The following is a 22,759-nucleotide window of genomic DNA, read 5'->3' as shown; positions in this document are numbered from 1 at the left end:
TGTTTGTGATGGTGGCGCTCTGTCTGTGGTTCTGTGTTGGTTTCTCAGACAGAAGTCCTGTCTATTCTGTATTGGTTTCTCAGACAGAAAGTGAATTGAGATGATAGCACTGGTAATGTGTGTAAATATTGTTATAGCCCTGGTAAGCTTTGTTTTCCTAGAAACAGAAACTGCAAAAAGCTTGGAGTGGAGCAGTCCTGGTGAGCTGAGATATGGAACGGGAGTGGAGAGCTACCTATGTGTGAATCCAGGCAAGAGTTGGGAGCAGTCAGCCCTTGGAGAAGGAGCTGTGGGGTTTGGAGGCCATCTTTGAGTCAAGATGAAAGAAGACCTTACTTTGGATACTCTATATTGACTGATGAGATTTGTAACTTACTGTAACCTAGGGGTGGATGGTGTTTGTATTTTCTGCTACCCCTTAAAGATCACTATCACATATACTGAATGATGTGTTTTGTTTAAGACGATGTGGCCATTTTAGTAATAAGTTATGTTGTTGTGAATGTTATGTTTTAGTTCCTAGAATATGCTTTAGTTTATTGCTGAATAAATAGAGTTCATTATACTATGTGATTAGACCCTTAAAGTTATTCATAGCAGCAATCCTCTGGAGAACTGCTCATGATCGGCTTTATACCTCGACACAGAGGAGATGCTTAATTAATGCTCATTGGGTCATAGATTAATGAAAGCATCCAGATTCAGCTATCTAAGGGCCACTTTCAATCATCCTGTGATTTTCTGCCTACGTAGATCCTGATTTAGGCAGGATACATTCTCCCTCCTAGACGCTTCCCTTTCTATCCCAGGCCCAACAGTTCATAAGCAATAAAGGTAATGTTTAAACAGATGTGCTGTGGCCAAGAAGGTGGTAAGGTCTCCATCACTGGTGGTGCTCAGACAGGAGCTGACTAGCTACTGTGGGAGAACATTATGGAGTGGATGCCTACTGAGCTACAGAATGCACCAGACTGCCTCTGAGGTCTCTCCCCACTAAAGATTCACTAAGGTTGTCTCTCTCCAGGTCCAACTTACTATGTTCTAAGGTCCTATCCAATCCTGACATTCTACATTTTAAGTCCCTGCCCAACTCTAGTGCCCTCTCTCTATTTTCAGTTCATCCTATGTAAGTTTTTTGTACATGGTGGTTTGCTTATTTTAGACAATGAGCAACTTGAGAATAGGGACTGTCTTTTGCCTTTCTTTGAATGAGCCTGGCATATAGGTAGGCACTTAACAGATGTTTTTTGACTCACTGACATCCTATATTTTATGGCCTTAGGTTCCTCCTAGCTCTGGCATTAAATGTGATAAGCTCCCTTTAAGTTCTGATATTCTAGGCTTCTGACACCACTCACTGACTGTCTCTACTTCCTCCCTTACCCTGCTAATGAGGCATGTCTTACTCTGGTGTAGGTTTGGAAGAAACAGCAGCCTGTAATGGCAAGAATATAGGATTGGGGAATAGAGCACTGGTCTTGGAGTCAGGAGGACCTGAGTTCAAATCTAGCCTCAGACACTTGACACACTTACTAGCTGTGTGACCTTGGGCAAGTCATTTAACCTCAATTGCTTTGCCTTCCCCCCTCCAAAAAAAAAAAAAAAGAATGCAGGATTGGGAATCAGAGGGATGATCTGGCTCCTTAGATAAATCACATTCTTTCTACTAAAACATCTATAAGGTCTCCTGCAGTCATAAATCCCATGACCCTTGTGAAGTGGCCTGAGATAGGTACCACAAGGGCTAAAGTTAGGCCTGGGGGTTTTCTATACAGGCAGAGGCTGGGGACTTCCAGTGCTCTCCCCTAAGCACAGGCGAGAACCATGTACCCTCTCCAATGCTTTGTTCCTCTTCCTGGGTCTAAGGGCCTTTTTTTTTTCTCTTTCCTACTCACAGGTTACTGGTCAGGAAAAGACAGATCAAGTAGCCACCACTCGGTATTAAAATAAACAATTGTTAAAAATAAACAATAAGAGCTCATTCTGATAGCACTTCCCAGTTGGACAAGTGCTTTCCTCACAGCTCTTAAGAGAGGGAGAGCAAACATTTTTGGTAGTAATTTCATAGCGGACAAGACTCCAGTTCAGAAAGGAAGAGTGACTTGGCCAAGATCATACATATCACATGGTTGTTAGCTGTGGCATGTTTCTCACCTCCAAGTTCTGTGTTCTGTTCACTATGTGACTGTGCCTTTCCATCTCCAAAGTTAAGGGATCATGGGATGTGTTAAGAGGAGCCTGGGAAGATCTGAACAGAAATGCTCAAGAATCCTCAAGAGAAGACAATGCAGAAGATAGGACAGAAATAGTGTTCTTGCCCTGAGAAGTTTCTGTATAAATGCAGTTCATGTGTAATAAATGAATGAACACAAGGTTTGAGCTCTGAGAGGTTAAAGTGACTTCACAGGTACTACAGACACTTGGCAGGGTGGGATTCATAACTGAAATATGGTCAAGAATGAAATGAGTTTTCCTTTTATTCAAGAAGATATACAAGTCAGTCAGCTAACACTTATTAAGCACCTACTATGTGCTGGTCACTGTGCCAAACTCTGCTGATGCAGAGAGAAGCATAAGACAATCCCTGCCCTCAGGGAGCTCCAAATGTAACAGAAAGCAAACAATTAGGTACAAACAAGACAAATACAAGATAAATTGGAGACAACCAACAGAGGGAAGACATTAGCATAGAGGAGGATCAGGAAAGACTTCTTATAGAAGACTGGACCTTCACTGATACCTGAAGGAAGCCAGGAATGCTAGGATGTGGAGATGAGGAGGTGTAATGGCAAGCAAAGAAGTACTTAGCACCTTGTTTCAGCTACTTAAGTATTTAGCACCTTGTTTGAGCCCCTTGTGATTTGAAGGTAGGAGGAACTTGCTGACACAACAGGAAGGGTAGGACAGGAAGGAGAGGCATTATATATATAATGTGTGTGTGTGTGTGTGTGTGTGTGTGTGTGTATGTATAAGGCTAAGCACAAGCTAAGACAGAGCAGAACTGAGGAGAGCCCTTGTGGTAGCTGGCACTGTTTGTCTGTTCTGTCTGTGTTGATTTGTGTTTGTAATACTTTGTACAGAAGCCCTGGGGTCTCATTGGAAGCTCTGAAAGAGGATTTTCTTGTTGTCTGTTTGCAGAGGTCCTGGAGGAAAGTTTTAGAGGTCCTGAGAGTAAGCTAATGATTTGTGTTGACTTCTCGGACCTTGTCTGTGGATCTGTGTTGATTTCACAGGCAGATAGTGAATTGATGATGGTGCTGGCAATGTGCATGAATGTTGTTTTGGCTCTGTTAAGCTTTGTTTTCCCAGAAACAGAAATTGCAAAGGACTTGAGGTGGACTGGACACTGTGAGCTTCAACATGGAATGGAAGCTGGACAAGGAGCTGAGAGCTGCCTGCCTATGGATCCAGGTGACAGTTGGGAAGATTCAGGCAAGAGCTGGACCCATGGAAGAGGAACCATGGAATCTGGGAGCCATCCTCAACCCAAGATGAAAAGACCTCTTCTTGGGTACTTAGTGTTGACTGAGAAGATCATGATTTACTGTGGTCTAGGGGTGGGAGAACTTTGTACTTTGTACCCCTTAAGGATGATTGAGTTAAGTATGATTGGAAACTAATCTCTAAATTAAGAATTAATTAATTTGACTGAGAGATTAAGACAATGTGACCTAGAGGTGGGAAAACTTTGACCTTTGTACTTTGCCTTTTAAGGATGATTGAGTTAAGGACTTACTGAATGATATCTTTTGCTTAAAACTATGTGGCCACTTTAGTTATAAATTGTTATGCTAAATCATTGTGAATGCTGTACTTTGGTTCCTTTTTTTTTTAAACAAATGCTTTATTAACTTCTAGTTTACATCATTCATTTCCGCAAGATTTTGAGTTACAAATTTTCCCCCTGTTTTTCCCCCTACCCACCACCCAAAATAGCAATACCACTGGATATTACTTCCTCCAATCTGCTCTCTCCCATATCTCCTCCCATACCCCCTCCGACTTTCCAGTAGGGCAAGGTGGATCTCTATGCCCCAGTGCCTGTATGTCTTATTTCCCAAGTACATGTAAAATAACATTAATAATAGCATGTATATATATATTTTAAACATTTTATTTTAAAGCTTTGAATTCCAGATTCATTCCCTTCTTCCCTTGTCACCCACCCTTACTGGGAAGATAAGCAATTCAATATGGGTTGTACATGTGTAGCTATGCAAAACATTTCCATAGTGGATATATTGTAAAAGGCTGACTATATTTTCCTCCCTCCTATCCCACCTCCCACTTGTTTTATTCTCTTCTTTGATCCTGTCCCTTTTCAAAAGTGGTGTACTTTGGTTTCTGTGAATGTTATGCCTTAGTTTATTGCTGAATAAATAGAGAGTTCACTCCACTATGTGATTACCTTATGTAAGTACCTACATATGTGAGTACCTTAAAGCTATTCATAATAGCAGTCCTCTGGAGAGCTTCTTGTGCTTGGCTTTACAGGAGAGAAAGAGTTCCAGATGTGGGGGATAGCCAGAGTAAATGCCTGGAGTTGTGAGGAGGATCTAGTGAGACGAACATTAAAAACCTCAGTGTCACTGTATCAGAAAGTACAGGGAGGTGGGGGGAACATGTAAGGTATAAGAAGAATGGAAAGTTGTGGTGGGGGGGCACCTCAGTTATGGATGTGGATAGAAGAGGTGAGGAAGTAGCCCTGACTGATGATACATACTCTTGTGTAGGTACCTAAACCTGAGGACTGGGAGGAAGCAAGGTGCGGAGCATTTGGATGAAGAAAAAAGGAGGGGGAAACAAACACAGCATTGTGATGGTAATACATTATAGACCACTGGGCCAAAAGGAGAAGATGGGTAATCTACTCCTGATGCAGTTCACATAGCTGGTGTAGATACAAAAACCCAAAACAACAGTGATGGAAGATTTCTACTCTATGGACATCTGCTGGAGCGTAGTCTCTGACAAAGGCAGAGTGGTTGATCAATTCTTCATCTGCTTTGATAACAATTTTCATCTTTCAAAAAGTATAAGAAGCAATGAGATCAACTACTTTTCTGGACCTGCTTCTGATCCGAAGGAGAAATTAATGATGAAATGATGCCAGTCTTGGGAAGGCAGTAACCCTGTCATCTTAGAGTTGTTTGTGGGAGGGAAACAGTGGACACTGCTTTGTGTTTACCCTGGAACTTAGACAAGTAGGTTTCACAGAGTTCAGAGAAAGGAAAGGAAAGACCTCATGGCCTTAACCTCTAAAGAGAAGGCAGCTCAAGAGAGGTAAAAGTCTCACAAAAATAAAATTCTTATGACAAGGAAGAAGAAAAGTTTTCATAGAGAACTTTATAATTTACCAATTTCATACTGCCTCAGACACTTACTAGCTGTGTGACCCTGGGCAAGTCACGTCACTTCTCTGTGTCCTGGTTTTTTCATCTGTAAAAATGGGGATAATAATAGCACCTACTCCACAGGATTTGGGGGAGGATCAAATGAGATAACAAAGGTAATGTGCTTATCAAATCCTAAAGTGCTATATAAATGCTAGTTGTTATAGCTACTTTGTAAAGTATACAAAAGACAGAAATAAAGGTATGAAACCAACAAGGGCTGCAAAATGTTGGCACAAAAGCAGTTCAGGCAAAATACATTCGGAAGTTGTAGAAGTTTCTAAGCTCAATCTGAGTCAAATGGACAAAGCAGGAGTAAAAACAGGTAATGTGATCTTGGACTTTATGGAGGCATAGTGTTTTGAGCAAGACACAGAGTTCTGCCACTGTGCTCTGCCCTGACTGGGTCACAGGAGGTATCTAGTTCTGGGTTTCACATTTTAAGAAGGACTGACAAACTCGAGTGAGTTCAGAGAAGAGCAATGCACTTGGTGAGGGGGACTGTGACCAATTCAGGTGTGGACAGGTTTAAAAAAACGATGACGCTTATTCTGGAGATGAGATGACTTTGGAGCACCTGGCCATGTGCAAGAGAGATTGGATTTGGCCTGTTTGGCCCCAAAGGCAGAACTTCCAGCAATGGAGGGGAGGTTAGAGGGAGGCAGATAGGAAAGAATTTCCTAACCACTGGAGCTGTCCAAAAATGGAATGGGCTGCCTCTTAAGACAATAAATTCTGTCACTGGAAGTGTTCAAGGAAAGGCTGGGTGACCACTTGTTGGCAGTGTTGTAGAGGAGCTCCATCCATTGGGAAGCATTATCTTAATAATCTCGGGAGTCCCTTGCATCTCTAGGATGCTATGCCACACAAACTTCAATGATCTAAAAAAAACCCTTTACTGCCAGTACTTGGGGGAGGGGAGGAGCTTCAAATAAAAGTGCACACGTTAAGGAAAACAATAAAAACAAAAAACCCTTTACACTATGAGGAGCTATGAAAGTAGAAGTAGTTGTTTGTACCAACTGTTGTTGTTTGTAGGTATCTTGGCACTGACTAAAAATGACTAAATATTAGATCTAGAAGGAGGATCTTAGAAAATTAGTCACCTCACTTTACAGAGGAGGAAAATCATGCCCAAGGAGTCATTTCTTAAGGTCACAAGATGAGCTGATAGCAAAACAGAGCGTTAAAACCCAGTCTTCTGACAGCCAGCACAATTTTATCTCCATTGCATTCAGTTGCCTCTGCTCAATTTTACCACTTAAAGGCAATAAGATTTCTGAGAATGTTCTAAGAACTGGCTGGGTCTCCTGAAGTCACTTGCTTCCCATCAAATAAACAGAAATGGATAGGATAGTTTTAACTTGATTATAGACATTCAATATAAACATTACAGAAATTCAATAGCAACCACTTGGAGGCAGATGCTCATTTTGTTTCTAAGTTATAGGATTTGGCAGCCTTCACCCAGGCAGGAAAGAAAAACAATCTATGACTTAAAGTAGGCCTTGGAATAAAGGATGACCATTGATCTTGTATGATCTCTACTAAGCCCCCACATTCACCGATTCAATCACTCGTTTGTTCCCTTTTTCAACAAACACTTTTTAAGCATCCACTGTAAGAAAGATGTTAAATAAGGCACTTATGGAGCTCACAATATAAACAATATTATTAGAAAAGCATAAAAGCGAGGTAAAAACAAAGGGCGATGAGCCTCTGGGGATAGAAGGCTGGTGGCAGGGAAGATCATTATTGACTGAGAGGGATCAGGAAAGGCTTCCTGGAAGAGGAGGCAGCTGAGATGGGTTTCAAAGGAAGGACAGGAAGTAAAAAAGCAAAAGTGTAGGACAACATTCCAGGCACAGGGGAAAAGACTTGACATTGTCTCTGTGCTTTGGAGTGCTGACTCTGGAAGTTGGTGAGAAGATCCAGAAGGGACAATGAAAGGAGGTAGGGTTTGTGTCAAAGGGACAGGCTGTGTGATAGTATCACCAGGTGATGGACAGTGATAGACTTATTAGAGTAAATTGCAGATTTCTTGAGGGCAGGAACCTTGCCTTAATTGTCCTATCCAGGGTGGACTGGTAGTGCAGCAGAAAGAAGAAGCATTGGACCTAGAAGGTATTAGTGTGACCAGGTCACTTCATGTGAGTTTCAGTTTTCTTAAATGTCAACGGGGATGATCATAATAGGATAACTTGCCTCACAGGGTTCTTGGAAGAAAAAAGCTTTGTGAAGCTTAAAGTGGAGGTATTACGGGACCGTGGAAAGAGCTCTGGTTTTGGAGCCAGAGAGCCTGAGTACAAATGCTGCTTCTGCCCTTAGTACCTGGGTGACCTTGGCAAGCGGCTCACACTCCCTGGGTCTCAGTTTCCTCTTGGGTAAAAGGAGGAGATTTGACTAAGTGACTTATAAGGTCACTTATAACCACCAGTTCTGGTCAATACAAATTTAATAAGAACCTGCTGTGTGGCAGGCATTGTGCTAAGTGCTGGGGATACAAGAGAGGCTAGAAGCAGTCCTTGCTCTCAAGGAGCTCACAGTCCGATGGGAGAGATGAGATGCAGACCGGATCTGTGCAGGACAAATCAGATATCATAGCAGAGAAAAGACACTGGATGACTGATGCTGTGATCCAATGATAGAGAAATGTATACTTCATATGGAATGGGAAAGTACACCCTCTTGATGGGGGGGGAAGAGAAGAGTAATAATAATATTAGCTGACATTTATATGGTGCTTTAAGGTTGGCAAAGTACTTTGTAGATTATACTAATTGAAGTTCACAACAATTCTGTGTAGTAGGTAATATTCTTATTTTACAGATGGGGAAACTGAGGCCATGAGAAGCTAAGTAAATTGTTCACTAGCACATACATAAGACATGTCTAATCCAGGAATCAAATCTTCCCTATTCACAAAGTACTTCGAGGGTAGTACTATGTAAGGTAGGGTGGCACCAGATTTTAGAAGGCTTTGAATGTCAGGCAAAGGAGTTTGAAATACACTCAGTAGGCGAGAGGGGGCTATCATTACCTTCTGAGCAGGAGTGACATGGCAAGAACTATGCAGAAGATAAATCCATGATATGTGTGGGCGGGCAGTCAACTAGCACTTACTGAGCATTCATTATGCACACGGCACTGTGCTCAGCCTAGGGATATGAAGAGGCAAAAAATGGTTCCTACCCTTGAGAGCCGGATAAAGGAGGCTGTTGCAACGGCGCTGGCAGGCGACAATGAGGCTCTACCATAGGCTGGTGGCAGTGAGACAGGGGCAGGTGGAAGGGAGGACTACTGAGAACATACTCTCAATGAGACCTGGTAGTTGATTGGCTATGAGAGGTGAAGCAGAGAGAAGAAACCCAGGCAATTGCAAGGTCATAAACACAGGGCCCTGGAGAAGTGGTGGTGCCACAGAGAGAATGAGTGAAGTCAGATAAGAAGGAGCCGCTTTAGGGGAAAAGAAAATGAACTTGGTTTGGTGATGCTGAGTTTGAGGCTCCAGGCAGGCACTACTTAGACGCGCAGTGTCCTACGGGCAGTTAGAGATGCTGGCCGGCTCAGAAGAGGACTCAGGGCTGGACCTAGAGATTAAGGCACTGTCTGCATAAAGGAGCACACTTGAATTCATAGGCCTGTTTGTTCTGGTTGCTTGTCCTTCCTTTTCAAAGAGGTCCAGTGACATCATGGGTGAGGTGCTGACTTGCAAGGGAATTGGATTTAAGTGAGGCAGGGCTGTGCAAAGTCATCAGCCTCACTCTCTCCTCCAGAGTCATCAGAATCAAGACATAGGTCGAGATGACTGACGATGGTCCAGGATGCAGTGGGAGACCTTGGTCTTTCCCAGGTCTCAGTCCATCTGAAGCAATACCCATTCAGTGATTAAACTCCTGGGTCTGAAGCTAAAGGAGAGAGGGTGGTAAAAGGAATGGAAAGAAGCATATTGCAGACAGCTTTTAGCTCCAGACCTATCAATCAAAGGACACTGTTTTTTCTCATTAGGAAGTGGGATCAGGTAATAGAATTTGCCCATAACTTATGTTTGCATGCTCAGTGCTCCATACTCACCAAGGGAGTTGGGGCCTTTTCTACATCCAAAATTAATTTTCCTATGTTGCCCCTGTCATGGATTCTCTGCATGGCCTCCTTCACCTGTGAGAAATGGACAGAAAGAAATGGTCATGAAGCATAAATCATAACCCAAGGGAAGAAGGGATTGGAAATGATTCATCAATGTACCCACCAAAAATCTGTTTACTGCCCACTTTGTATAGGGCACTGTGCTCAGTTAGCATGGTTAAGCATGGGTGAATGCCGAGATGAATAAGGCCCAGCATACGGTCAAAGAGGGGGCTAGAATAATTCAATTTATTTCAGTTCAATGAAAGCTAATTGACCATCTCCTGTGTGTAAAACACTATGCCTAGTGAAGGCAGATACAAAGTAAATAAGACATCAAATCTATGTTCAAGAAGCTCACAGTTCAAGAGGGAGGAGAGGGTGGGGGAGAAAATTCAAAGCTCAAAATCTTATGGAAGTGAATGCTGAAAACTAAAAATAAATAAATAAAATATATGTAAAAAAAAAAGAAAAAGAAAGGATTGTGAACCTATGAGGTTCCAAATGCATGTTGGTTTCTCTTGTAATAAACCTGATTTTCAGTAAGTCTCATAAAAAAAAAAGCAGCTCATAGTTTCGATGGTGCTGGTGGGAGAGGGGAGTGGGGGAAGGGTGGTAAGGCACAGGTAACTCGAATACACAACAATAGGTGATAAGTTCCCAGAAGGCAGGACACAGGTAACTATAATACAATTAGAATGGGATAAATGCATAAGAAAAATTGAAAGTAGCTATGACCAGTTGTGGGCCTCAGACTCAAAATTCAGTGAATTCTTTTCCCTCCCTTACTGCATACTTCACACTAAGGTGACTGTGATGAAGGAAGTCAGACGCACTTTTTAGTGATATGAGAAAACCTCCCTCTGCCCTCCTCTGCTTACTTGTTTTCTTCCAGCTGAAGCTATAGGTCCACATAGCCCTCCCATCTGATCCCAGGCCCACATTAGGCTGACATGTTGGGAGTGAGAATAATGAATGGAGATCATAATAGTATAACTGATCAAATATTTTGGGAGGTTTCTTTTATTAACTTTCCTTTAGATCTAGAAGAAATTTCATAAACAACTGAAATACAAGGCAACCCCTTCCAGGTTATAAGCACCTCTTCTTTTAAAAGTAGCAGTGAAAAGCATATGATAAGACTGACAATTATACTCATGTCCTGTTTTCTCTGATTAACCGCTGAAACATTTGGGTAAATGAACAAATACCACCAATCTTTTTTCTCTTTGCTGTATTAAACTCTTAGTGTTTTTTCCCTGCTTAGACAATTATTTAAAGAAAACCTACCCTGCCACGAATGTCCCCCCACAATGATGTAGATAAATTCTACCTGGAAGGGTAAAAATTGCTTTTCCTTACTTAGAACAAAAGAGGGGTACTTAGCAAATAGAAATGTATAATTGCCTTATCCTGACTTCCTGTAAATCAATAGTACCATCTGTCCCCAAGCAGTATATATTGACTTGGTTAGAAATAGTTTTATCCCTAAATCCCACTGAGTACTAGGTGACTCAGTGAATAGAGCACTGAGCCTGGAGTCAGGAAGACCCAAGTTCAAATATGACCTCGGATACTTCCTCTCAGTGTGACCTTGGGCAAGTCACTTAAGGGCTGTCTGCCTCACTTTCCTCAACTGTAAAATGCGGATAATAATAGCACTTCCCTCTCAGGGTTATTGTGAGGATCAAATGAGATAATCTTTGTAAAGCACTTAGCATAGTGGCTGACACAAAGAAATGTTTGTTGGCTGGACTTAACATTTATGTAATTATTTAATGTTTGCAAAGTGTTTTTTTACATACTTGTGAAGGACATGCCGACCAATTGCTCTATGACTCAACTTACCAGTCCTGACCTCCTGGGTCAAAACACTCTTCCCTGGTTACCTTCCTCTCCCACCCCCAGTATGTGCATGTAAATAAGCTCTCCGAGGGCAGAGACTGCCTTGTTTTTATGTAATTAATTATATCTCCATCACCTAATAAAGTACCTGGCACTTACCAGTGATTATTAAAGTGGAGAAACGGATTTCTTTTTTTTTTTTAAGCAATCAGGGTTAAGTAACTTGCTCAAGGTTACACGGCCAGTTATTTCTGGATGTGGTGCTAAGTATCTGAGCCTGGATTTGATCCCCAGGTCATCCCGACACTAGAGCCGGTGCTCTTACTCGCTGAGCCACCTGGCCGCCCCAAGAGAAACTGATTTCTTAGGTACTACACTGATGGTTTCTTTCATCCTATGCTCTCTATAGGACTATGTGCTCTGATATCTGTGTGGTTTTAATTGTAAAGTTATTTGTGTTAGAATATGAAAACATACGTCTTTCTCTTTCTCAGACATCTAGCACCCTATATAGTTCTTCAAGGTTTGTAAAACACTATATGCTATCTCATAACCATCCTGTGAAGTAGGTGCTATTATTTTCCCAATCTTACAGATGAGGAAATTGAGGCAGACAGAGGTTAAATGACTTATCCAGGGTTACACAGCTAATAAGTGCCTGAGGCTGGATTTAAACTCAGGTCATCATGACTTCAGGTCCAGTGCATTACCTACCACACCACTTAGCTGCCTCTCCCTAGGACTATTTATCATTTTGTTAAAATTTATTATTTTATTAAAATACTCTAATGGTCTTTTATTTCTCATTAACCTATGATTAAGTAAGGCCTCCCTGTCCACAAACCATACATCCAGAATACAACAGTCTTTCTAATGTTCTCTGTTTCTCTGGGACAGTAGGCAGAACCCAAGCTCAAGGTCTACAAAGTAAAACTGAGGGTTGATTTCTGACTCCCTGAGCTCCACAGGGTATAAATCTTCGAAGCTGGGGAAAATGACAAGAACCTCACAGCACCCAGGAGAAGAAAAGTGACTTCTCCTATATATGGGAGTGCCAGACATTCCCCTCTTTGGGCCATTGTCCATAAATCATCACTGTGGATATGACTCTTAGGTGTGCAACTTACAGCAGTGAGAGGGGCTGAAATGAGACATGGGATGGGCCTAGAAGATACTAACTGAAAATGCTTGGGGTGGTGGGGTGGGAGGGGCTCTAGCAACTACCTGCCTGTCTCTTGTTGGGAGACCAAAGGTCAGTGACTATACCCCAAAATATCCTTCCAATAAATTTGGTTTCCAATAAATTTTGCATATGCGGTCATCTTTTACTTTTCAAGTGTGGCCACTTAAACCACAAAATCAGTCATTTAGAAAGTGTCTGCTGATCAATAGTAAGGAAAATAGATGAGTACCTGGTCACCCAATAGAACTCCACATAAAACTGATTTGATGCCTATTTGCATCTGGTTGTTACAGGTATACCAAAACCCAAAACAAAACCAAAACTGCAGCTAATGGAAACCCAGATGAAACCTTTACTGTGCAGCCTGGATTTGGGCAGACAAGGTAGACATTTGTTGTGGTTCAGTCATGTCTGATTCTTCATGACGCTGTGGACCATAACACACCAATACTGTCTGTGGGGTTTCCTTGGCAAAGGTACTGGAATTGTTTGCCATTTCCTCCTCCAGTAATCTGGACATACATGGACAAAAATGTTTATGTGGTAAATGCCCACTTGAGATTCACTGTATATTAAAAGTCAACAAACCAGTGATGAATAACTGGGTGGAGAGTAGGTAGTTACAGCATGTAGTCATGTGATATAGAGAGAAACCCTTTGTATTTGGAGTGTACTTGCCCCTGGGTTCTAGGCCTATCTCTGTTAATTAACTTGCAGCATGACATTGGGCAGGTCATTTTCTGAATATGGGCTTACAATTTCTTCCTGTGTAAAAGAAATGCTAATATTTTTGCTCCCTATATCACAGAGATATCAAGAGAAAAGCACTTTGTAAACCTTAAAGTGCTATATAAATATGAATTTATATGATTACAACCATAGAGAGAGAAGAAGAAACATGTCCCGATCAACAGATCAGACCAGGAGAGGTCATTTTGTGCATGATTTTCCTAGGAGATCCCAGGAAACTGATAAAACCTGTTTCTATTGCACCTGTGAAGCAGGAAGTGTGAGTAATATCATTACTGCCTCACAGAGGAGAAAACTGAGGCTCAACAAGGGAAAGGAATTTGCCCAATGTCAAAGGGCAAGTTAGTGACAAAGCCTGGGTAGACCCCAGGTCTGCAGACTCCAAGTCCAGTGAGCTTCTCCACTCCATCAGACTGTTCTGTTTTCTCTTCTGCAAACAGATGCTAATGTTCTCTTTTCCTTACTTATGAATACTAGCTTCCTGGATCACATGTGCTAGGTGATGAATGGAAAAAACAGCTGATGCCAGGGTGGCTAGGTGGTGCAGTGAATAGAGCACCGGCCCTAGAGTCAGGAGGACCTGAGTTCAAATCCAGCCTCAGACACTTAACACTTACTAGCCATGTGACCTTGGGCAAGTCATTTAACCCCAAATGCCCTGCCTTCCCCCCTCCAAAAAGCAAAAAACAAAAAAAAATAGCTGATGCTATTTAAGAGCCTGAATTGGTTTTAAAGAATTTCTCTGGAACAGGACAACTCCAGGACCCAGGACCTCTGCAGGGACTGCAGAGACTGCTGAGTGTCAGGACTTCAGGCTGAGTTCATATATTGGTATAGCTCCTTCAGTCCCTGACACAGGAAATGAGTTTTTCATTGAGTTTTCTCTTGTCACAGTTTGATAAAACATGCTTACAGGGCACAAGCCAACGTGGAAGCTGGACAAGAATTTGAGCTAGGCACCCCAGGTTTGGTTTTTAATGAAAAGATATCATTCCATATTTCCCAATAAGCCCACATTGTTAATGTCAATTTTTTCTGGGAGCCTTTCTCAGCTCATGCCCAACTATGAGTCTCCCTTCCCTGACCCTGAGAGTGACTGGAGGCTTTAATGTCCCCCATACCCCAACTGAGCTTAAATGTCTCTTCCATTCCCTTTATAAACTTTTATATAAATAGTTAAAACCTATCTTTGTTCCTGAAGAAATCAGATCAGAGATGAGGCAGTTCTGAAAAGTAAAAAGAACTCTTTCAGGTTTTTCCAATAACTCCAGCCAACACTGATTTCCTTCTTTTTCTACATCTCCTTCTCCTTTCCAAGGCAAACCCTGTGCATGCACATCCTCTCCCTTCCTGTCAGCTCTGGCAGATTGTGCCCTCTATTGTCCCTGCTCTCTCTAATCTTCCATCTCTCCTTATCTACTGGCTCCTTCTCTGCTGCCTACAAAGATGCCCATTTCTCCCTCATTTTGAAAACCCTCACTTCATTCCACTCTCCCTGCTAGCTATTGTCCTCTATCTCCACTCTCCTTCTTTGTCCTCCTTTCCTGAGGAGAGGCCTTCCAATGCTTGAAGGCAAAGGTCATGCTTCCCTTTGCCTCCACACCTGCTTGCCAAGCACACCATCCTCCCAGTCACCCAGCCTCAGGCAACCTCGGTGTCGCGCTCAAGTTCTCATTCTTTCTCACCCCATATCCAAGTTGGCCAGATCCTGCTGATTCTACCTTTGCAGTATTTCTCATATATGCCCCTGTCTCTCCTCTGACACTACCACCCCCCTTATGCAGGCTATTAACACTTCATGTCTGGACTACTGCAACAGCCCTCTGGTCTTCAATTAGGCTTCAAGCCTATCCCCACAAGTCTATCCTGTCAAATTGATATTCTTAATGAACAGATAATATTACCCTGCTCCATTCAATAAACTCCAGGGGCTCCCATTACCTCCAGGATCAAATATAAAGCCCCTATCTGGAGTTTAGAGTCCTTCATACAATGACCCCTCCTACCTTTCCAGTTTTCTTACAATTTCTTTTCTCTACCCTCCCCCAATCCCCCAATTCTGTAATTCATGGCACTGCTTTCTTGCTTTCCCTCACACAAGAGACTCCATCTCAAAACTCTGCATTTTAACTGGCTGTCCCCCTTACCTAGAATTCTCTTCCCTCTTGTCTCTGCTTCCCGGCTTCCTTCAAGTCCCAGCTAAAATCCTACCTTCTACAGCAGGTTTTTCTTGATGCCTTTTAATGCTAATGCCTTCCTGCAATTATTTCTGAGCCACCTGGCCGCCCCTAAGCAATTGGGGTTAAGTAACTTGCTCAAGGTTACACGGCCAGGTGTTTCTGGGTGGGTGTTGAGTGTCTGAGCCCGGGATTCGATCCCCAGGTCTTCTCAACACTGGAGCCGGTGCTCTTACTCGCTGTGCCACCTGGCCGCCCCCTGCGATTATTTCTAATCTCTCTCTCTCTCTAGTTCTCCACACACACACACACACACACACACACACACTTGTGCACAGTTGCTTGCTTGTTGTCTCTCCTAACAGACTGAGCTCGTTGAAGGCAAGGCCTATATTTGGGCTTCTCCTTGTATCTCCGATACTTAGGACAGAGCCTGCACATAATAGGAGCTCAATAAATGTTTGCTGATTTCTCTTCTTAAGGCTAAACATCTCAAGTTCCTTCAACCAATCCTCTTATGGCAGTTTCCACAGGCCCGTCACCATCCAAGTTCATAGAATCATAGGAAAAAAATTAGATGGGCCCTCAAAGGCTGCCTAGCCCGACCCTCTCATTTCACAGATGAGGAAGCCAAGTCCTAAAGAGGTGAATGACTTGGCCCAGGGTGCACAGCAGGGAGGATCCCAGAGCTCTGATTGTGGAGGTGCTGTGTCTTCCCCTGCTTGTGCGGCTTCCATTACCATCCTGGGTATTTGCCCGGGTTCTTCCTAAAATGTACAGCCCAGAACTGAATGTGAATTTCCAGAGGTGGTCTGACTGGGATGGCATTGCATGGGACATAAGGAAAGGATTTTGTCCAGACCCCTAATTTTACAGATGAGAAAAGTGAGGCCCAGAAAGTGTAAAATGACTTTTCTGAAGTCACACAGTAAAGTAAGAGAGCTGGCACTTTTTGCATAAAGTCAGGTCTGGCTCTGCCTCCTTCAGAAGTCTCTATGAGGCTTTTATCCAGGGCATGGCATATGCCCCGCCATATCAGATCAGCCTGGATACTTGATAGTTTAACAGTGTGATATTCTCTCAACCAACATAGGTTCCAATTCCTCTGTGCCTCAGTCTTCATGAACTGCTTTGGCCAAAACAATTCATTCCCTAGCACCCAATCTTCTGGTGATAAGCTTCTCCACCTGAGCTAAATACATTCTGGGATGAGAGACAGAGTGTATCTCCTGGCCCATAGTAGACATCTTTTCATCTGCCAAAGTTGGCATCCTGCTAGCTGAGCCTTAGAAGACCCAAGGTTACTTTCACACGTTCAGAAGGAACTGGAGGAGGGTATTAGCTGAGGGTCAATGTGTATGATGCTGTCTAATGGGATGTATTAAAAACTATGCCCCTGGCTGTGGTGAGACTCATTCTTCAATTTGATCAGTTTGGTTTGCTGATTATCTGAACTAAGGATGCAAGACTAGCTTGTAGGAGTCAGAAAGAGACTTAGTAAAGGAGTGTAACTGGTACAATGTCTTCTTATCCACACTGCAGCAAAGATAAGGGGAAGACAGCACTTGGTTCCTTGATACCTAATACAGATACTTTCTTCCTTATCTAGTCTGTTCTACTGATCTACTTTCCTATTGTTTGGATGATAATTTGGCCTTAGCTTAAAAGGGCCACAATCTTCCATTGCTTCCTGGGTCATCTCTGGTCAGTCCAAAGAATATCAAGTCACTGGACCCAGATGGCTCTGGATAAGAAAGTGAGGCTGGTGCCCTTGCACAGCCCTCCCTCACTCAAATCAAAGTCAACTGCAAGTCATGTCATCATTTCCCTGATGCCATGGTCCTCTTTTGAAAACGAAGGACAAATACAACCTGGATAATTACTTTGGATGATGGATTAATTTGGATGATTACTGTTTTAGAGGATATTTTGAGGCCCAAAGTGAGACTCTCCCTTTATTCTTTTGTTTTTGAAGATTTCCCTTATGATTTCAAATGAATTTATTAATATTCTGTCTAAATCTATAAAGTATCCTTCTTGGCAGATTGATTGGCATAATGCAAAAACAGGAAATTAATTTAGGCAGTATTATGACTTTTACCACATTGATGTAGTTTAGCCTTTATTACCAACTTTCCCTACAGTTAGGTATGTTCCCTACAGTAAAATTCACAAGCAGTGAATTTTAATTGTATCTATATAGGTCTTGTGTGTGCCTTGTTGGAGTGACAGGCAATCTGTAGTTAGTTTGAATAGGATATCCCCATTTATAACTCCTGGCTTTTGCTATTGTTCAGCAAGACTTGAGTTCAAATCTGGCCCCAGACACTTATTAACTGTGTGACCCTTAGGCAAGTCATTTCACCTATGCTTGCCTCAGTTTCTTCAGCTATAAAATGGGAATAACAACAGCACCTATCTCCCAGAGTGATGATGAGGATCATATGAGATGATAATTGTAAAATGCTTAGTACAGGGTCTAGCACAGAGTATTATATAAATGTTAGCTATTATTGTTATTATAATATTATATGCTATTATATTTATGTTTCTTTCTGGTTCTAACCTGCTATCTCTCCTAGGATTCTATGGGAATAGGAATGTAGTATAGTAAAAAGAATGATGAACTTGGAGTCAGGATCACTGGACTCAAATCCTGGCTTAATTCAACAATAGATGTTTCAACTAAACATTTATTTCCTTAGAAATTCTGGGCTCAAGCAGGCTCATGTACCCTGAAGGGAAATGAGGTACTAGAGGACTGGGGAAATGGCAGAATGTAAAGAGTCCTGGGTGAGTATTAGAACATTTGGCTTTCAGTCCTGGCCATGTCTTTCCCTAGCTGTCTGACACTAGGCAAACCAGTGAGCCTCAGTTTCCTCATCTGCAAAAAAAGGGGGGGACTAGATGATGATCTTTAAGGTTTCTTTCCTCTCTGTCAGTCTATTACTTGGGGTCTCCAGGGTTTCAACATCTGCCCAGCATCTTTAGAACTTCCTGTCATCTCAGCTGTTCTGACATAGTCAAAAGGATATTTGACCCCAAGTCAGGAAATGTAATTTCAGTCCCCATTCTGACACTAATGACACAACTTTGGACTGGTCACTTTGCCTTTATGGGCCTTGTTTCTCTTGTCTGTAAAATTGGAGATAATACAAGCTATGCGCCACAGGGCTACTGTGAAGAAAGCACTTTGTAAATTGTAAAGAGCTGTAGAAATGGGAGCTATTTTAATTAATAAAACTAAAGATCCAAAGGCATCATTAAAATATCAGTATACTAACCAGCATTCACACATCTAGCATTTACTTCTAAAGGCAGTCATCTTTTATCATTGGAGTCAAATCAGTCAGGTCCCCCACATTGGGATAATGAGACTTAATGCTGTTTGATCTTTGTTTAGACTCTCATTAATGTTTAATAACCTTCAATTTCCTCTCGAAGGGTCTGAAGGGCATAGTCATTAGGGTGCCAATGCCATGGCTTCATAAGCAAAACAATGTCCTTCTGTTAAGATGGGACAGTACATCCTAAATATAAACATAACCAATTATCCCATGTATCATGCATGATTTATTTAAATGATAAATAGAAGACTTTTTAAAATCAGAAATGAGTAATGCCATAATTAAGGAACAGATCTACCAAATCATCCTTTAACGATTAGAGAATCATAGGATGTTAAAGCTGGAAGGAAGTATCAAGATCACGTAGCCCAACCCACTCATTTTACAGAAGAGGAGAAAACCACATCTAAAGAAGGATATTGATAAGGTAGAAAGCCACCAGACGAGCACCACCAGGATGGTGAAGGGCCCATGAATTGAGGATGTTTCATCTTTAGAAGAGAAAGTTGGGCTGGGTGGAAGAAGCATGATAGCTCTCTTCAAGTATTTAAAAAGCTGTCAGGAAGCCCCTGGGGTTAAAACTACAAGTTATGGGTTCCAGTAGCAGAGAGGCAGATTTAACATTCGACAGCTAGGAAATTTTCTGCAACATGTGATTGGGAAAGGGAAAAAAAAGAGAGAGTTCACTTAAGCATTAAGCATACAGGACTGTTCTGTTGGAGTGGCTATCCTTGCCCAAAGCCATTTGCTCTGAATGAGACACACAGCAATCACTGAATGTTAAGATTATGTTTTTTTTATGGCCATCAGCAACTTGACCTGAACTGAAATCATGAGGTGTGGATCATAATATAGTTCATCATCCAATTCTAATAGCTAACAGTTTGAAGGGACCAAAGAGGATATCTAGCTTAATCTCTACCTCTCGGAGGGTCTGAAGGGCATGATCATTAGGGTACTAATGACATGGTTTCAGAAGCAAAACAATGCCAAAAAGATGCTATAGTACATCCTAAATATAAACATAACCAATTATCCTATGTGATATCCTTTATGAGAAGGAATGCTATCTCCAATATTCTTGACAAGTTCTTGTCCAGAATCTGCATGTCAATAACTATAGAGAACTCACTATTTTTTAATTTTATTTTATTTTTTGCTTTTTGGAGGGGGGAAGACAGGGCAACTGTGGTTAAGTGATTTGCCCAAGGTCACATGGCTAATAAGTATTAAATGTCTGAGGCCAGATTTGAACTCACCTCCTCCTGACTTCATGGCTGGTGGATATAGCTGCTCTATTCACTGCGTCACCTAGCCACCCCGAGAACTCACTATTTCACAAGACAGCCTGTTCTACTTTTGTATTTTTTGAATTGTTAGGAAATTTTCTTACATCACAGCAAAATCTTCTCGACAGTTTTCTTTAGTTAGTGAAGTCAATAAGCATTTAGTAAGTGGTGACTCACTATATGCCCGCACCTGTGTTAGGTGTCGATGATACAAGGAAAGTAAAAAACAATCGCTTGCCTTGAAGGAGCTCATATTCTGAAGGGAAAGACAGTGAATATGTAAGTATGTACAAGATCCATACAGAGTAGCTGGAAAGTCCTGGATCTGCATTCAGTAGACCAAGTTGTCTTCATGACGTCCTTCCAAATGTGTAAAGCCAAAGATCCTGTCTCTCCCATATGTCTTCTCCTGTCTAAATGTCCCAAATGGTCCTCCTGGGGCAGGTGTCTAGTCCAGCTGCCTTTCTCTCCATGCACTCCACCTAGATAGCCTTCCTAAGATGTGAGGCCTAGAATTGAGTACAATGCTTCAGACAGGGCCCGACCTGGGTACAGGCCAGCTGGAACATTCAGTCATTCAAGTTCTCAACCCGGGAATTAGCCCTGACTCTTCACTTTTCCTCCATATGCAGTCAGTTACCAAGTCTTACCAATTCTACCTTGACATCTACCTCATCTGTCTCTTCTCTCTTTATGCCACAACCACTCTAGTCAGGCCTCATGAGTCTCCCTCCATCTAGTCCCTCCCCAATCTTGTTCATGTTCTAGACAGTTACCAAAGTGATGTTCCTAACTCAGGTCTGACCATGACGTTCCTCTGCTCAGGAGGCTTCAGTAATGTCCCATTATCTATAGAAGATTAGATAAAGCCTGGTGACATTCAAATCTCCTCACTGTCGGCTCTAGTCTGTCTTTCCGGGCTGATTCCACATTTTTGCTTCTTGTGAACTCTACCTTCTATACCAATTCATCGGCTTGCTGTTCCCTATATACTATCCATTTTCCTCATCCATGCCTTTGGATAGATTATTCTCCACATCTAGGAGACTTTCTCTCCTTACCTCTGCCTCTTGGAACACTGAGATCCCTTGAAAGTTGAGTTTGTGACACTTTGTTCAAGAGGGTTTTCCTGATATACCCAGTCACTGGTCCTTCTTTTGTATATGAACCCTCTAGGTCTTGATTGGTGAATATCTAGCTCCTGGCCCCTCTCCTCACTTGGAGGAAAGCTTTCGGAGAGAAAGGCCTGTTTCACATTTGTTTTTGTGTCCCAAGTGCCTAGAACAGTGACTTACTATGTGCCTGTTGATTGACTGATTGATTGCGTATTAGCTTCCTGGCTCAGGACACGTCTTCTTTTCACTAAATCAACCCAAGATTAAATGAGCATTTTTGGCTGCCAAATAACTGTGTTGATTCATACTGAACCAATACTCCACAGAATTTGATCATCTCATTTATTGCACACCATACCACACCCACACTATAGAGGAGGCAGAGATGGTACTGATTTACGTAACCCCAAACTAACCACCCAGAAGTATCATTTTCTAAAACTGAATTACAAACAGAATGGAAAGATTAAAAAAAATAAATCCCAAATTCCCACAACCATCAGTGAATTAATTTGAATAAGAACAAAGGCTTATGCTTAAAACCACTGAATTGGAACAAAATAAGAGTACTAAGGGATTCTCACAACCAAATTTAGCCATTTCCTTCAATTCACTGACAGTCACAGAAAGAGCTTATAAAATTCATTCATTCACTAGACATCTACAAAGGTGCCTGGGTAACACAGCTCACTGCCCTGTGAGGGCCACAAGGAACCATAGGGTCAGGCATTTTGAGTTGGGAGGGTCTTTCTTTAGAAGTAGATTTAATCCAACATTTTATGGACAAGGAAACTCCCAGAGAAGTGAAGCCACTTTCCTGGGATCATGTTAGTGGCAAAGCTGGGATTTGAACTATAGTGCTTTGCATAACCAAGTCCTTAATAAAAGTTTATTGAATACTGAATGAATGTATCAACAAACCCAGGACTTGATTCCTAAGTCCATTGGTCCTTCAACTCTCCCTTAGAAACAAGTTTAATACAATGCACTTAGTAGGTACTGGAAGAGCATTTATTGAATGAATAAAGCAGTGAACAGGGACAGTCTTTCAGGTACCAACAGAGATGCTCAGTTACCCCCTTTTCTTCTCTCCGTGGGCGACTACAGAGGAAATAGAATTAATATTTGCCTTCTGCGTAAGCATCCAATTACTTGAATTCCATCTAGTATATAAAAGAAGTCTTAGAATATTTTTTCACCCTTAATTAACTCTCCTCACTATCTCCATTCAATGGTACAGAAGAGCTGGCAGGGGAATCAGCAGTATCTTGCATGCAGACCCGATCTCCGTGGCGACAGATGGGTCATGTGTTGTATGGGTTTGAGGTAGAATAGGAAGGTTACTGTGGCAACGCAGAAAAAAAAGAGACCTACTCTTGCTGAGATTGACGTAGAATAATCACCTGCAAAAGTGAATGGGGCAGAAGCCAAGAACAGGTCTCAGCTCAAATCAACAATTGGTCAGAATGGTCACCTTCAAATTTCCACAGGAAATTAAGAAAGGAATAGTGGCTCATCTTTCTACAGCAATTTAC

At 42.0% G+C, this 22,759-nt stretch overlaps 1 protein-coding gene across 1 annotated transcript in view; it reads right to left on the bottom strand.

Moving 5' to 3' along the window:
* The window catches only part of VAT1L (vesicle amine transport 1 like), a 123,370-nt gene that overhangs the window by 5,751 nt on the left and 94,860 nt on the right, over positions 1-22,759 (bottom strand). Inside the window, exon 8 of the mRNA XM_069085868.1 lies at positions 9,468-9,551. Within this exon, the coding sequence (XP_068941969.1) occupies positions 9,468-9,551 (84 nt within the window). The remainder of the gene's footprint in view (positions 1-9,467; positions 9,552-22,759) is intronic.

This window comes from Petaurus breviceps, unplaced genomic scaffold, assembly GCF_028583685.1.
Source record: "Petaurus breviceps papuanus isolate PSGF00001 unplaced genomic scaffold, PetGlider_PUasm1.0 176, whole genome shotgun sequence".
Lineage (NCBI taxonomy): Eukaryota > Metazoa > Chordata > Mammalia > Diprotodontia > Petauridae > Petaurus > Petaurus breviceps.
The sequence above is the reverse complement of the archived record's forward strand: the minus strand, read 5'-3'. Positions and strand labels throughout refer to the sequence as shown.